Here is a 15,635-nt window from a genome sequence, read left to right as displayed (position 1 = left end):
ATAAACTTTCTTTTTATTAAAAGGCGAAACAACAATTTGCTATGTGCTCATCAGAGAGCTCTGGTACTATCGACGTTGTTTTGTTAGTCACGTTGGTAAGGTGTTATTTGTTTTTCGTCTTATTGTAGTGTTCATTTGTTTTAAATTGATAGATTGACTTTCACCCTTTACAATTTTAATCAATAATTTAGCTCTTAATGTTACATAGACATAAATAGATTTGTCACTTTGAATTTGTAGCCTTTCAATGCATTTTGTCATTATGTTATTAATACGAGTGTTGTGAGTTTTGCATATTTATCCTTTTCATTTTTAAAGAAGTTGAATTTATGTTATTTTCAATGTATTATACCAATTTAAATGGATAAATATCATTATAATTATATATATATATATATATATATATATATATATATAAAATAAAGTAAGGAAAGACGCGTCTTTTTTTTTGGAACTCTTTGATTAATCAATTTTTTGTGTGTTAACCATCCGATTTCTACAGGAAGAGGGCCATGATGATCCGGAGTTCAGACAAGAGCTAAGTAAAATTCAAAGGGCGAAGATGATCATAGTAATCTGGAGTTCACATGAGAAATACTCATTCCGGTCATATTTATAAGCAAAAAGCAATTTTTTAGGTTCGTGAAATAATTAATGTATTTGGTCACATTTATAGACCAAATACATTAGTTATTCAATGAACCTTAAAAACTGTGTTTTGTTTATAAATGTGATCGGAGGGAGTATACGTTAAAAGGTACAAGAAATAAAAAATTGGGAGGAAGAAATAAAAAGCTTTGACCAAATACCGCTGAATTTTTATACTATGTCTAAAAAATTTAGATTGTCTAATTAAATTCAAATTGGTGACTCTAATTTTGAAAATCTTGAGTCGGATTGTTTTCTAGATTCAAGATTGGCGTGTCTATGATTCTCTTAACCCAAAAGGGTCTGTTTGTAACTTATGTGTTGGGTTCATCCATCGAAATATCTTTCCACTAGAATTCTGCTCTTTACCCAAACTGTTTTGCTCATTCCCAAAGTAAATGACATTGTTACCCTTACACAACTTAACATGCGTTAGTGCAAAATGGTACGTAGCGTAACTTAACTTACGCTAGTGCAAAACGAAACGCAACTTAAGTCACGTTGCTTGACTTAAGTCACGCTAGTTCACCAAAACATACAATGAGTAGCGTGAGTTAACTCACTCTAGTTTTGTATTTTCTTCCCAAACTCACGCAAGCTTCACGTAACATTTTTCAATTCTGCAATATCCAATTCTGCAAATTCCAAATCGTTGTTCACTGAAACGGTTGGTTTGTTTCCAATTTTTCAACCCCTCCTTTAATTACACCAATTAATTGTGTCGGCAAACAAGTCTTACACCCTCTGGTCATTATTATAAGCAAAAATCAACATTTTAAGTTCATTCATTAAATGATGTATGTAGTCTATAACAAAGACTACATACATCATTTAATGAATGAACCTAGAATGTTGATTTTTGCTTATATAATAGTGACCGGAGGGTGTACATGCAAGAATTTACCTACTGCAATATATGCTTTTAATGAGTCTTCATTGGACAATTTACACATTAAACAAGTCTTAATTGTGTCGGCAATGTATAAGGAATTGGGGAATTGATTTCAGCAAGCAATATATGTTTTGAATGAGTTCAGATTTGCAATCGAAATCGATTTGGAATTGGGGAATTAAATTCCTCTGTTGATTCCTTTTCTCTTGAATTGGGTTGATCGATTATTTTTTTAAAGCAGCGTGAGTTAACTCACGCAGCGTGACTTAACTTCGGTAACTCACGCAGGGGCAATATAGACATTTACTTTGGGAACGAGCAAAATTGTTTGGGTAAAGAGCAGAATTCTTTCCACTACCTTGACAATTTAGATGCCCACAATACTCCAACCCAATCGACGGTCTTGTAAAAAAAACATGATTTTATATAAGATTTTTGTAAAGATAAAAATAAAAAATAGAGAATTGTTTTGGAGCTTTGACCCATTTTGCTCTTAAAAATATTTAGATAATTGTATTATTATTATTATTTACAAAAAAAAAATTTTACTGAAAAATATAGGATATTGTGAAAAATAAAAAGGAAATATAGGATATTGTCAGGCAATCATTTATAAAATATCAACATTTTCCAATATTTGGAATTGCAATAAAGCATAGAAGCAATCTATATTTTCTATAGACAATAGTAATTAAAAACTCACACACATAAGTGGTGGAGTCGGGATTCAAACACCAAACAATTTTGTATTTTTATAAGTTGAACTAAAACTCTGACTTGTAGACGAAGCTGTCTATTTCTAATGAGAAAATGTCCCGGGTAAATTAATATATCCATCTCTCATATTAATGTGACATTGTTTTTCAATTTTAAGGGATATAGATAGAAAATCCAAGTACTGAATGAGTAAGGTAATAACAATTCATCACCATGAAAAGATTTTTATTTTCATTTCATGTCAGCTGTAAAAAAATCCTCCTCACTATCATGAATTATCCCTCTCTTTCACTTGTTGAATTTTCTCAACAGCTTCTTTCAAATCACATCTTTTATCAACATCTACTTCACAACAACTCAATGCAATCTTCAAAAGCTTTCCCATCTCTCCCTCACCATTCTTTGTTGCACCCATTTCTTTATCAAACACTGAACTATTCCACTCCTCAGGTACTACTGAAATCACCCAATTTGCTAAACTCACCTCACTTCCTTTACCTTGTTGTAAAAATGTAGCTGGAAGTTTACCAGTTAAAATCTCCAATATTAATATTCCAAGACACCAAACATCACTTTTCTTTGTGATTCTTCCATGTTGCAAATACTCAGGTGATTTGTATATTACCATTATTTCCTTGGCCATTTCTTGATTTGTTACTGGGACTAATCCAAAATCTGTGAGAAGTGGCTCAAATGTTTCAGTGAGAAGTACGTTTGCAGATTTGAGATTTCCATGAGGTGCAATTAGGCTTGGCATATCTTTGTATAGATTTTCAAGACCTCTTGCTATGCCTTTCACAATTTTCAACCTTATTGGCCAATCAAGGCTTGGTTCCCCTAGTGCTTGGTGTCCTGAAACACAAGAAGTAACCATGCATAACTATATTCATAAGCAAACAATATTAGTGAACGAATAGATGTGCAACTAGTAAACCAATGTTTTAAAAACCAGACGTTTAACTAGTTGAACCAGGAATAGTTAGTTGGCTTGATCCCGGTTACATTAGTCTGATTGAACCAAGGTTGAAAAACATTTCAACCGCAATCAGTTCAACTGAATTTTTATTTATTTTTTAATATTTTTACTTTTCATTTATCATTCAGTCCAACCGTGATTGTATCGATCGAACCAATTAAACCATGATTTGAAGGTCTCACTGGTTCAGTGTTCGATCTAGTTTTTAAAACATCGTAGTTAGCTCAAATCTAGCCTTTGTTAAAAAAGAGGAAATTGCATACGTCTCCCTTCACTTTTTCTTAAATAATATACAAGTTCTCTACTTTTACATAATAGAGAGGATGTGTGTGTAATTAAGGGAAGGTCAATGTAGCAGAAAGGGGGGACTGATAAGCCCTCTTCTTTTTTGTGTTAACTATTCGATTTCCAAGAACAATTGGCCCTAATGATATGAAGTTTGGCTGTGAATTAAGTAAAATTTGACTGAAGACTTCAGCCGTGATCTGAACTAGATTACTCTTGATCGATTCTGTCATTAAAAAAAATAGAAATGAGTTCATACATATATAAGACGTACCATGAAGGCGAACAGCTAGGCTACCGTTCTGAACAAAGTCAGTAACCAAGAGCTTCTCTTCTTTTCTATAATAGTAAGCAACAAGAGGAATCAAATTAGGATGGTTCAACCTTCCAATCCTTCTCATATGCTCTTGAAACTCTTCCTTCCCTACATTGTTCATTTGCTTAAACCTCTTCACCACTATTGTTGGCCCATTCGTCAAAGAAGCCTTGTAAGAAGAACTATAAAAACCACTTCCCAAAATCTCAGCAGAAGCTCTCAGCAACTCTTGCAAATCAAACCTCTCTCTGTCATCTCTTATAAAAGACAACTTCATGTGATCATTTCTTCTACTGTGGTTGGAACTCATTGATCTTGATGATCTATTACTTTCATCATCAATATCTCTTTCACTTCCAACTTTTTTGTTGTTGTAGTGGCCTGAAGGTGGATTCTCTAGAGTCGATGATGGCTCTCGTTTTCTTCGCCGCCGGTGTAGGATGAAAAACACAGTAACTCCAATCACAGCCAGTGCTACACAAACAACCACAACAACAACACAAATACTTGCAATTGATGCATGCTTTATAGGACATGCAGTCAATGGTGCTCCACATAAATTTTCATTACCTGCTCATCATTTTGATACATATAGACTAGTTAAGATTGATGCTGCTATATATACTTATGTCATGTTTGGGTAAACAGCTTAATTAAGTGCTTCTAACATAAACATTTATCATATAAGGGTTTATGTGTTAGCTATTTCTATAATAAAATATAAAATAAAGTCGATTGATTTTCATATAAGCTAAAAGGGTTTATGTATTAGTTATTTCTCCCAAATAGCCTCACAAGTGTTTATGTCGGTAGAGAAGCTATAATAAGTCAATCCAAGCAGACCCTTATACTTTAATCAGTGTCAATAATACAAAGAAAATCAAAGCATATTATGATAGCTTTAATTTATTTCTGAATTTGCAACGGCCACCTTCATCTATACACTGTTTCCATATAAAACGCGATGACTCTTGTGGATTTGTTCAAATTCCTACAACACTGCTCCCAAATTTTGTCAAATCCACAACTATCCTTCTAGGGGAGTTGATCCTGTTTGAGGCAAAAGACCAACAAAAATAGAATATCTCAATTTTTTCGTGTACGCGTTATCCTAACTTACAGACGTAACATGCTTCCACTAAGCTAATCACATTGAGTTATATTTATATTAGTCATTTATACATAAACCATACATGCATGTGATGTGTGTGCGCTAATAGGATATTTGTTACTCACCGGAAAAGGAAGAAGCGTCGATTTTACTAAGAGCGGCTGGTATTGGTCCCTGCAACTGATTATTAGCTACATTGATTGTTTTCAATTTGGATTCTGTTGTAAAAGGAGGAAGAGGTCCAGTGAATTTGTTTCCATCCAATCTCAAATCCATAAGCTTTGGCATCAACCTCACAGAATATGGAATACGACCTGTAAACTGATTATTTGACAAATGAATTTTCTTTAACCACTGCATACCGTCAAAAGCATCCTCAGGAAGCTCTCCAGAAAATTTGTTATTTGACAGATAAAGCGATTTAAGACCAAAAAGTTTATTAATCTCAGGCCAACCACCCTCAAAATCATTATTCATGAAACTAAGCGTTCTAAGATATGGTAACTCCCTAAGAGAACTCACATCAATGAAACCTTTTAGCCCCATATTCTCAAGCTTCAATCCCCAAACGTTTCCTTGATAACAAAGAACACCACGCCAATTGGCATGATCACCATTACAAGGTGTGGTTGACGTGTTCCATGTTGACAATACCTCAGGGTTTTTTTCAAGATTGTCCTTTACCTTGAGGAGCAATTCAGAGTCAGAAGCACCATAAGATAACGAAACAACACAAAACAAGAGAATGAATGTGATGAATATGATATTATTGTTCATAATATGAGTGATGAGTGCCATAGTGAAGATGGCCCACACGCGCTACGGGCGGCGTGCGCGCCCTCAGGGAAGGTTTGATTCTCAATGGAGATTAAAAGAAAAGAGGAGCTGCTAGGGGTGAAGAAGCAAAGGGGTTGGTCATGGAGGGTGGAAAAGTTTTGATGGCATTGAAACAGGAGAGAGAAGAAAGAAAAAGAAGAGCTAATAATAGGAGATGGATAATGTATTTGAGAGAGTGAGGTAACCAGAGGTTGACCAAGTCTTTTGTTTCATGGTTGCATAACAATAACAATGTGTAGAACTATTCGGACAGCCTTGAAATTTAAATAAGACACCACTTTTTGTATGCCTATTTTTAAGGTTTCTGTTCTGCTGACTCAACCTTTTACAATAAAAAAGGAAAGGCCAACGACACTCACACTGCATCATCAATCCATGCTCATTCATGCTTTCTTCATTATCACATCTCTCTGCACTAACTTGTACCAATTCCCACACTCTATTGTTATTAGCATTTTCCTTAACTAGTGCCCCATGAACTAGTTAGCATTTTCCTCATTATTATTATTATGAGAGAAGATGTAACATATAAGGCAGGAAAACAAGTAATGATAAATATTGTTTGTCTTAAATGTTACTATTCTTAAAACATGATGTCTTTCAAATATTAGTTTCTATTTAATTTTAATCTTTTAAGTATTTTTAGTTCATGTCAAAAATTATATATATATATATAAAGGGACTAGTTATTTTAAAACTAAAGAAAAACTAATTCAAATAAACATCTATTTTAAAAATTAAAAATATTCAAGCCTGTATTTTTCTTATAAACTAGGATTCAAATTTTAAAGATGAAAATGAACGCTCAATTATTATCAAATGGGTAATTACAGTAACAAAAACTTTCAAACAGCACTGTACCTTTGAATAATTATTGTAGTAGTAGATAACATTCGCACTGCAACGTCTATTTTTCCGTCTCAAATAAATAAATAAAAGACTAACGTTTATTATTTTAAATGATACGACCTATATGTATAGGTTTGCAGCTAAAAAAATTCCTGAAACCCCAACAATAAGGATGTGAACATGGGCTTGATTGGATAAATAAATGAAGGAGAATGAGAAAAAGTTAAGTCAATACACAAATTCAAAGAGAGAATTCAGATCTGAAATCCCTCCGACAAATGAATCGTGAATTTGACGCAGACACAATCTAAATTGTTCAATATTGATCAAAAGCTCTACAATGATGCTACTCCCAATTTTGGGTGAACCGAGTCCAAAATACAGGAATATGTGTTATCCAATAATTTAGATCAGTGCCTCCACAATTAGAGGGAATCCAAATTGCTCCCCTTCCACTTTCTCCCCTGCACCACGGCGAGTTTAAGAGCAATGTGGTTTTAGTTTTCCCCTCCTTTTTTTTTTTTTTTTTTATAAGCACGGTTTTAGTTTTTCACATATGTGATGGCTTTCATTTTAATCCTTGTGCATGCATCCGCTTTCACTTTGCTCACTCAATATTTTTCGCTTTTAATATTGACCCTTTAGAGTCATTTACAAAAATGATCTCTTCATAGAAATTCACTTTTCTACAACTTACCAAAGCTCTAATCTTTCATGATGAAACATTTTTCCCGTTCAAATTCTGCATAACCAACATCAACTAGACATAGGCCATCAGGGGGTGCTGGAGGAGCAGTGGCACGCCTACACGTAGCATCCATAAGCTTTAACAAGGCATCATCTTCAGCACCGGCTGCAGCTTCTCTAATTGTGGTTGCCACAAGCACTCTAACCATCTGCAAAAATTTGATTAGCCTCAGTCGAGTCAATATGTGAAAATAAATAAATAATAAATACACATGCCAATTATTAGAGATGGTCTATGTACCAGACTGCACGCCCATGGCATTTGCACAATCAGGAAATCAGAAGAACAAAAAAAACTATGGGCATAACCCTCCATTACAAATGGATAAAATATAAATAATGATATATAATGTATGTGTCCTTTAAAATGATTCATTTGTTTTTGAAGCATCAACATCTTAATATTAGAAAGATAACGGTCTTTTCAACACTCACTCTCTCTTATTGAAGCATTCTAACACACACTCTCTCTCTCTTTTAGAATGATAAAGGTCTTGTCAACACTCACTCTAACATTCTCTTTTCAATACTCAATCTCTTATTAAATGAAATTTATGTAGATCTCACCGTTTTATGTGGGACCTGTTCTCAAAATGGTGGGACATACATGAATTTCATCCAGTGTTAGTGTACAAAAATAAAAGTGTTGGAGTGAGTGTTGCTAACACTCTAAAATTGGAGAAGCAAAAACCTTCGGAGAATATGGTTTCCTCTAAGGAAATAAAAAACATACAATGTTTACCTTGCGTAAAAAGCGATTAGCAACTAACTCAATGCACATAACCCTCGTTTCTTCTCCATTTTCCTAGCAATGTCACAGGTGAAATGGAACATCAATAAGCTTCTCTTCAACATCAAAAAACTCTATAAAACCAAGGCGTCTGAGTTAAAGCATAACTAGAAAGTATTAAATTCCTATTGTCACTCAGAAGGACAAAACTTGAAAGATGTAATAAATAAAAAAATATACTGGCAAAAGAATTCATATAGCTTTTGAATAGTACAAACCCAACAATAGAAAATTTCTTGGTATAGTAAAATATTTCAGAGGAAAAATACTGAAAATACATTTTTGTCAAGGTTATATAGACGAAAATCAATAGAAAGAAGCCAACGACATATAAATCATGTAACGACAAATATTATGGAGACATAAAATCTGTTAATATCGAAGTCCATGGACAAATAGCATAATTTGCATGTTTGGTTGGTAGGCTAATTGGAATCAACAATATAAAACTCAATCCATTTCAATGCAGATTGGACTAAATGGTCAAGATGTGTAATGGAAATAATACGATAGAATCTTCATCTCGTTTGGAAGATTCCATTATTTGTTGCTGAAGGAAACATGAAAACACTAGTAGTACCATATATCTTAAATGCTAGCTGAAGAACCCCGTGCTAGGATGAAAACAAGCAAAATCAGACCTAATGTATGATTCAGAAATTTCTCCAGTCCTTTTCTAGCATTTCTAACAAATAATATCTCATAAGATTCCTGTCATACAAAAAATAACATAAACAATGTGTATGTAAAAAAAAAGGCTGCGACTAATGTCAAGTGGCATTACAGATTTAGTTTTCACTTAATGCTAATATGTCTGCGAGTGTTTTCACTCTCCTTTTTCCGTTTTGCTGTCTAGAAACTATCATCTGCTATATCTAGACACTTTCACTTCCCAAAGTACCCCCAAAAAAAAAAACAGTATACACTTTACTGTGCAATGTGAATTATATTGAGGTTGATGACCCAGCTCAAGCCACCGGTCCAAGAAACCCATCATAAACAAACTTCCATATATTTGTCATTCATAAATTTAAAAAGTGAAGTAAAATGATGCATGTCTGTGCATTCTTCAGAAAAGGTAGAGATCCTCTACATTTCTCAAAAAAAAAAAATGGAGGGCTCCATAATGGTTTGAGTGTATAAAAATCCAGTAATACGAAACACCTGTCACCATTTCTAAAAATATAGGTCTTTATACGCCAGAAACTTTAGTGATGGAGCACTCCCATTCTTTTGAGAAATAGAGAGGATCCTTACTCCTTCAGAAATTGCCCTTCCTTCCCCTATTCAGTGTTTACTTGGACAAATTTACCCTCTCTATTCTGATGATAAGCAAGCAAAGTCACGAATAATTTGTTTTTCACCTAATGAATATGACTATAATTTGAAGCTTGGTCTGCCAGTAATGTTCTGCTTAAATCATATGAAAGGAAAAATGTGAAGATAAGCTAGAAATAAAGTGGATATGTTTAGTGATTTAATGGAACTTGGGCAGAGTAGACAAAACAGAATCCATAGGCCAGTAGTGGCCATGTCTCTGGATCAACCAATGTATCTTCACAAACAAATGTGCCCTGCTTACGAGAATCTGTTTTTCTGAGCTACCTAGAAGCTTAGAGTAGAGAGCACTAGCGTGCACACTCTGCCAGTTGGAGCAAGTCACATCCACAAGCACAGCAAAACATAAAAAGAGCATACAACTCAAAGTGCTTCGAATTTAGAATAACAATATTGGGCAACAAAAAAGAGATAAAGGAAATTATAAAGAGAAGTTACAGAGTGCACAAATATTAAAAATTTAAAAGTTACTCACAGTTATAGGCAATTTGGCTTCCATAGCTCGAGCATGGTGAACAAAACACTCTGTTGGTGGACCACTGAAACAGAATGACAGTAATAAGTAAACGACTAAACTCAGTGAAGGACAGTTCCCCTCTTAAAAGTAGTATCAGCACCAAGGAAATATGAAGGTGGCCCATCTATTCCTCGAGTGCTGTCAAACAAAAAAATTATCATTTGAATGATAGATCTCATTCATCTAAAAACTGTATACACCATACAATTTAAGATTTGATTCCAAATAATAGTCGCATAAACAATAAAATTCGCTATCTTCCCCAAAAGTATGATGTGAAAGTATCTATAATGTGCACCACAAAGATAGAAATTCAAGTATTAAGTTCTTACTCGTTTCTTGAAGCTTTTGTATCACGGGCAAACATCTTGTAGGACAGCAATTTTCCTTCCAATTTTTGCAAAAGCCGGTTCACCTTCCTTACGCTGAACACATATGATTTATTTTCATTTTCTAACCCATCCTTGCTGTCAGAATCACAAATTCCATTATATATAAAACTGTCACAAGACTCCCCATTGCCGCCACTTTGGTGCTTATCCTGTCCATCGGTGAGTGGGAAAATATAAAGGTAACGCCTCCATTTGGCAGAGAAGTTCGGATGAAAGGCACGTGATACCTACCATAATTCACATTATTATTGTTATCACATTTATAAATGTGAGACCAGCAAACCATTTTTTCTGATTCTTTTTCTTTATATTCATGGCAACTGATAATTGTATCAAACATTAGCTTCATGTCGCATATTATTTAAAAGGATATTACCTCATATACAGATACAGCCCTCAATTTTCCTGGTGCTGCGTCATTTATTGCATCTTCAATTTCTTTTGGTTTAATATCCTTCTTCCAAGTGTCTGTGCATAATGAACCCTAGATTAGGGACGGAAGGTTCAATCAAATCCGACAAAGTGCAAAAAAAGAACCCACTGTCTATACCTCTGTCAGTTGGTTAGTCATATTTCAATATTCAGTTTTTCATCTCAGTGAATTCTCTTTTCAGATTTCAGTTTTCTTCACATTCCTTTATTTTTTTCTCTCTTTCTCAACCTCAATCCTTATTTATCCATAACAATTTTACCATCAAATTAGGTTAAATGTACTAAATATAATTGTTATTTGTTAGAACAGCAATTAGTAACAGAAGAATAAAAGAAACGAAAATCGCAAGACAGTGAGACACATCTTTGTTCACACAGTTCGGTCAATTGTGTCTACCTCTACGACCATAGAGTTGCTATAGTTTCGTATGGTACTTTTGATGAAATAGGGTTTTGCTAGAACCCATGAAGGTGTCTTTTAGCAATCCACACCTTAAGGTGTGATTTCCACTTTTTAGTTATAACTTTGCTAAAAGACACCTTCATAAAAATTAGTTGGTGTCTTTTAACAAATGCTCATAGAATAACTTGCTAAAAGACACCTTCATAAAAGGTGTCTTCTCGCAAAACCCATATATATATATATATATATATATATATATATATATATATATATATATATATATATATATATATATATATATATATATATATATATATATATATATATATATATGGACCAGATTACGACAATACCCACGAACCATGACCGCGGTGCTATGGTCCCCCGCACCCCCGTCTCCCCCAACGACAATTGGGCCTAACACACGCGTTTGGGCCAAACCCAAGGGCAGGGGTGGAGGGAGCTTTGCAACGCACCGCCCCTTACCCCTCTTCTATGTCTGTATATGAGCCATATTGTTAGACATAACATATGGTTGTGGAATGCAGAGACATATGGTTTTTTGATATTGTGTATGTAGCAATTCATTTATAAGAAGGATTTGACATTGCAAAGACATTGATATTAAGAATAGGGAAATGGCTTACAAAAAGAACAAACTTGTTGAAGGGCTGTGACTCCTTTATCTGTTCGACCAGCAACAGCAGCACAACCTTCGATAGGCAGACCTTTGTCCTTGAGCAGTTGAGTTTTGTTTTCATCAACAAATTTACCAAGTGACACTTCTACAATGCTGTATGAAGAAGCAAGCAAAATGAGAATCCAATATGAATTAAACAGTGTAGAAGAAGAAGAAGAAGAAGAAGTTGCCTTTGAACAGTATTCAAGTTTGGCTGCTTTTGCCAGCCATCAAAAGAAGCGCCGTGATAGGAAAGAAGAATTTTGAAATTGAATCTTGCCCACTTCCCACTGCGATCTTTGGATACACCATCACTTTCGAACTCAGTATTATCCAAAATTTCTGGAACTCCAGAATGATGATGATGATGAGGATGGGTCTGTTAGAAAGTGAATAATTAAGAAGGAAGGATAAAGGGTTAATTAAGAAGTTGATAATTGAAATGTAGTTAGTTAGGGATTCGACCTGAGATTGAAAAAGAAGAGGCAAAGAGAAGTTGCCACGGACAGTGTTCAAGTAAAAATCATTGACTCGTTGCCAAGGCCTTGCGTACATGAATTCGAAGCTCTCCCTGTAATGTAAAATAAAATGAATAAGAAGAAGAGATAGAAGCATAGTATTAATTGAATTGAATTGAATTGAATGTGACGCACGAACCTAGCGTTCCATCTAGCGTATTTGGAGGGATGGGTATGGTTGTAATGAACATGATGACTATCTCTTTCACTTTGGTGTTCCATCGAATAATTACAACGCCGTGACCGTGATGAAGGATAAAGAGAAATGTTGTTGTGTCTGAACAAGAAGGAACCCATCAACATGTGCTTCCTAATAGAAGAATAATGCATATCCCTACGCCCTACGGAGTGAGAGAGATTGAAAGTATTTTAGGCTAGGCTCCAAATTCACTTTACTTTAAAATAGTTTTTTTTTTTTTTCTTCATCTTTTTTATTTTTTAATCTCACAATTCGCATATAAAAAATAAGTAATATTGATATTTTAAAAACAATTATTAGTTTTTAAAAATTTTGCAACTTTCTTATAGCGGTATATATAAAATTTGATTTTTGAGACTTAAACACGTAAAATTTGTGATTAATGTGGTACAAGTATTTTACGATATTTTGTATATAAAATAAAAAATATTTAATAGAATCATTATATTAATGTTAATATTTAGAAAATTGTTATGAGTTTTTAAAATTTTATCATATCAACTATCGCATATAGGTAAATTAAAATTTTCTAATACATATATAAGCATGTAAAATCTTAAACGAGTGCGGTGCAAATATTTAAAGGTGTTTAAAATATAAAATAAAAATTTATTTTAGGGAAACGCATTGATGTTGATATTTTAAAAATAGTCATGAGTTTTAAAAAATTTATCCTATTGACTTTCTCGTATATGTATATAAAAATTTTTTTATGCAAATATAAACACATAAAATCTACAACGAGAGCGGTGCAAACATTGAACGGTGTTTTGCATATAAAATAAAAGTTACTAAATAGAAACGTTACATTAATGTTTATATTTTGAAAATAGTCATGAGTTTCTGATATTTTATTATATCAATTTTATCTTATATGTTTATAAAAATTGTTTCCGCATATTGTTGCATTTTTGTTTACTATGAATATGAAATATTAAGTATTGAGTGAACCATCAAATTAGTCCCTGAATTTTCACGCGTCGCCCAACTTCATCCCTCAATTATGCGAAATATCAAATTAGTCCCTGAATTTGTTAGACGTCCATCAAAAAGGTCCCTCCGTCCAAGTGCTCCGTTAGCCATGCTGGCATGTCGCCCTGCATGCTGTGTTGTCTTGTACGCGTGGCAAGAAGGAAGCCACGTGTTCAGGGACTAATTTGATTGATTTGGAAAAAGTTCATTTTTCACTTTTCAGTTTATTTTTTCCTGCTTTTCCCATTTTGCCCCTGCATTACATATTCCTCTTTCTTCACATTTCAGTCAGAACCATCAAAAACATCCTTGACCCTTCTCCCTCCCGCTAAAAATTTCTCCATTCTCACCCCTCCAAAATCATCACCATCCCCGGCGTAATGGAAATTATGAGCGTAATGGATGGAACTTCATCTCAGACATGCAAAAGGTATGAATAACCATCTTAGTCTTTTTCTCATTCAAGTTATGTCTCCTTTTTGCATGCATACTGATGTATAGTAATAGCTGAAAATGTTATAGTTTTAGAACTGATGTTATAGTAAGTAAAATAATGCAGGGACTATTTTGATAGTTAGTAATATAATTCAGTGACTATTTTGATAGTAAGTAATATGATTCAGGGACTAATTTGATTGATTTTGCAATTTCAAAGTGTTGCACCAAGGAGGTATGGCCTTAGAGGACCGATTCCTTCAGCTGATAGGCCTAAGCAAACACCAATGAGGGGTCTTGCACCAGCTCATCAACCTCCTGCTGGCATGATTAGGGTTCCATATCCAACCTATGGTCCACCCGGTTCGACTCAACCTACTAAATTCATGGAGTTTATACCAACTCCCGGATTTCCAAAGAAGTGATGCTTCCTCGAGTTTAATAGATGTTTTGGATTTGTAATATTTAGGCTTATTTGAATTATGCCCCATAGTTGGGTTTCTTTTTGCTTAACTTGCCGTTTAAGACTTATGACTTGTTAATGCCCCAAAATTGGGTTGCTTTTGCCTATGTAATTTCTCAGACTTATGACTTATGACCTATGACTTTTGCCTATATAATATTTCAGTTTCAATTTGTGTGTTCTGTAATTTCAAGGATCTATTTGATATATGATTAAAAAATTCAGGGACTTATTTGATGGTTTTTAATATTACGTAGGGATGTATTTGAAGGTTACATTTCTGAATCATCTTCAACCTCTTTTCATCACCATTAAAGTTGGAGCTTGAAGATGAAGCTCGACTTTAATAACAATTTTTTCCCATATTCCCACCCCCCATCATTTGAGATTCAATTTAAATAGTTTTACTTCAAGAAATTTTGTGGATTTTGGCTTTCAAATTCAATACGGAAAAATTAGGGTTTCAAGTTTTTTGAATTGGGGAAGAACTGGAACTGGACCACTTATTATTGGAGGAAATTTAGGTGATATTAGAATGTAGATTGCAGATTGTTTAATTAGAGTTCCAATTTTATACAATTGGGGAAGACAGATACGTTGGGGAAGAAAAGAGCTGTTTGGGAAGAAACCAAAAAAATTTCTGCAAATCAATCAATTTAGTCCTTCAAAATGTTTGTTATTTTCGGCCAAATTAGTCCCTGCCTACATGGCGTATGACATGTGAGAGGTTAACGGCCACGTCAGCCCCGTAAACCCTCCGTTTGAACAGAAGGACTAAATTGATTGACAATTAACAAATTCAGGGATTAAATTGATATTTCGCATAATTGAGGGACTAATTTGGCCGACGCGTGAAAATTCAGGGACTAAGTTGATGATTCACTCATTAAGTATTCCATTTGAATTACTACAACAACAATATGGATGAGAGAAGGCATGCATATAAATCAAGTTCAATACACGTTTTTGGGATCTAAAGAATACCCCAAAACCATGCAAATATAAAAACAAACAGATAACTTGACACCTCTCAGTTGCAAAAGGGCCAACATCACTCAATTTGTAAAAGCTGCTAGAATGAACGGAGATATAAAGATTGATAGTTATGCAAAAACAAAA

The 15,635-nt window shown here is 34.0% G+C and overlaps 2 protein-coding genes across 3 annotated transcripts; both read right to left on the bottom strand.

Moving 5' to 3' along the window:
- Nucleotides 1-2,266: 2,266 nt before the first annotated feature.
- On the bottom strand, nt 2,267-6,652 carry PRK1 (Leucine-rich repeat protein kinase family protein). Its single transcript, XM_085706272.1, has 3 exons — nt 5,071-6,652; nt 3,793-4,404; nt 2,267-3,109 (listed from the first exon to the last, which is right to left on the bottom strand). Exons 1-3 carry the CDS (start codon nt 5,741-5,743, stop codon nt 2,526-2,528), a joined length of 1,869 nt encoding a protein of 622 aa, XP_085562398.1. The 5' UTR covers nt 5,744-6,652; the 3' UTR covers nt 2,267-2,525.
- A 146-nt stretch (nt 6,653-6,798) lies between these two features.
- LOC146934393 (Pseudouridine synthase family protein) lies at nt 6,799-12,790 on the bottom strand. Of its 2 annotated transcripts, none has more exons than XR_015007750.1 (9): nt 12,587-12,790; nt 12,395-12,500; nt 12,121-12,308; nt 11,898-12,043; nt 10,792-10,883; nt 10,356-10,642; nt 9,982-10,045; nt 8,121-8,879; nt 6,799-7,527 (listed from the first exon to the last, which is right to left on the bottom strand). XR_015007750.1 is itself a non-coding variant. In XM_085706273.1 (9 exons), the coding sequence occupies exons 1-9, from the start codon at nt 12,775-12,777 to the stop codon at nt 7,336-7,338; spliced, it is 1,329 nt and encodes a 442-aa protein (XP_085562399.1). In that variant the 5' UTR covers nt 12,778-12,790; the 3' UTR covers nt 6,799-7,335. The 2 variants fall into 2 exon arrangements, 1 of the variants encoding a protein (XP_085562399.1); XM_085706273.1 differs by having other exon boundaries at nt 8,121-8,183.
- Between the last annotated feature and the right edge of the window lie 2,845 nt (nt 12,791-15,635).

Source organism: Medicago sativa, chromosome 4 (assembly GCF_051527215.1).
Source record: "Medicago sativa cultivar Bolivia chromosome 4, Bolivia_mono, whole genome shotgun sequence".
Taxonomy (NCBI): domain Eukaryota; kingdom Viridiplantae; phylum Streptophyta; class Magnoliopsida; order Fabales; family Fabaceae; genus Medicago; species Medicago sativa.
This window is presented reverse-complemented; position numbering and strand designations above follow the sequence as displayed.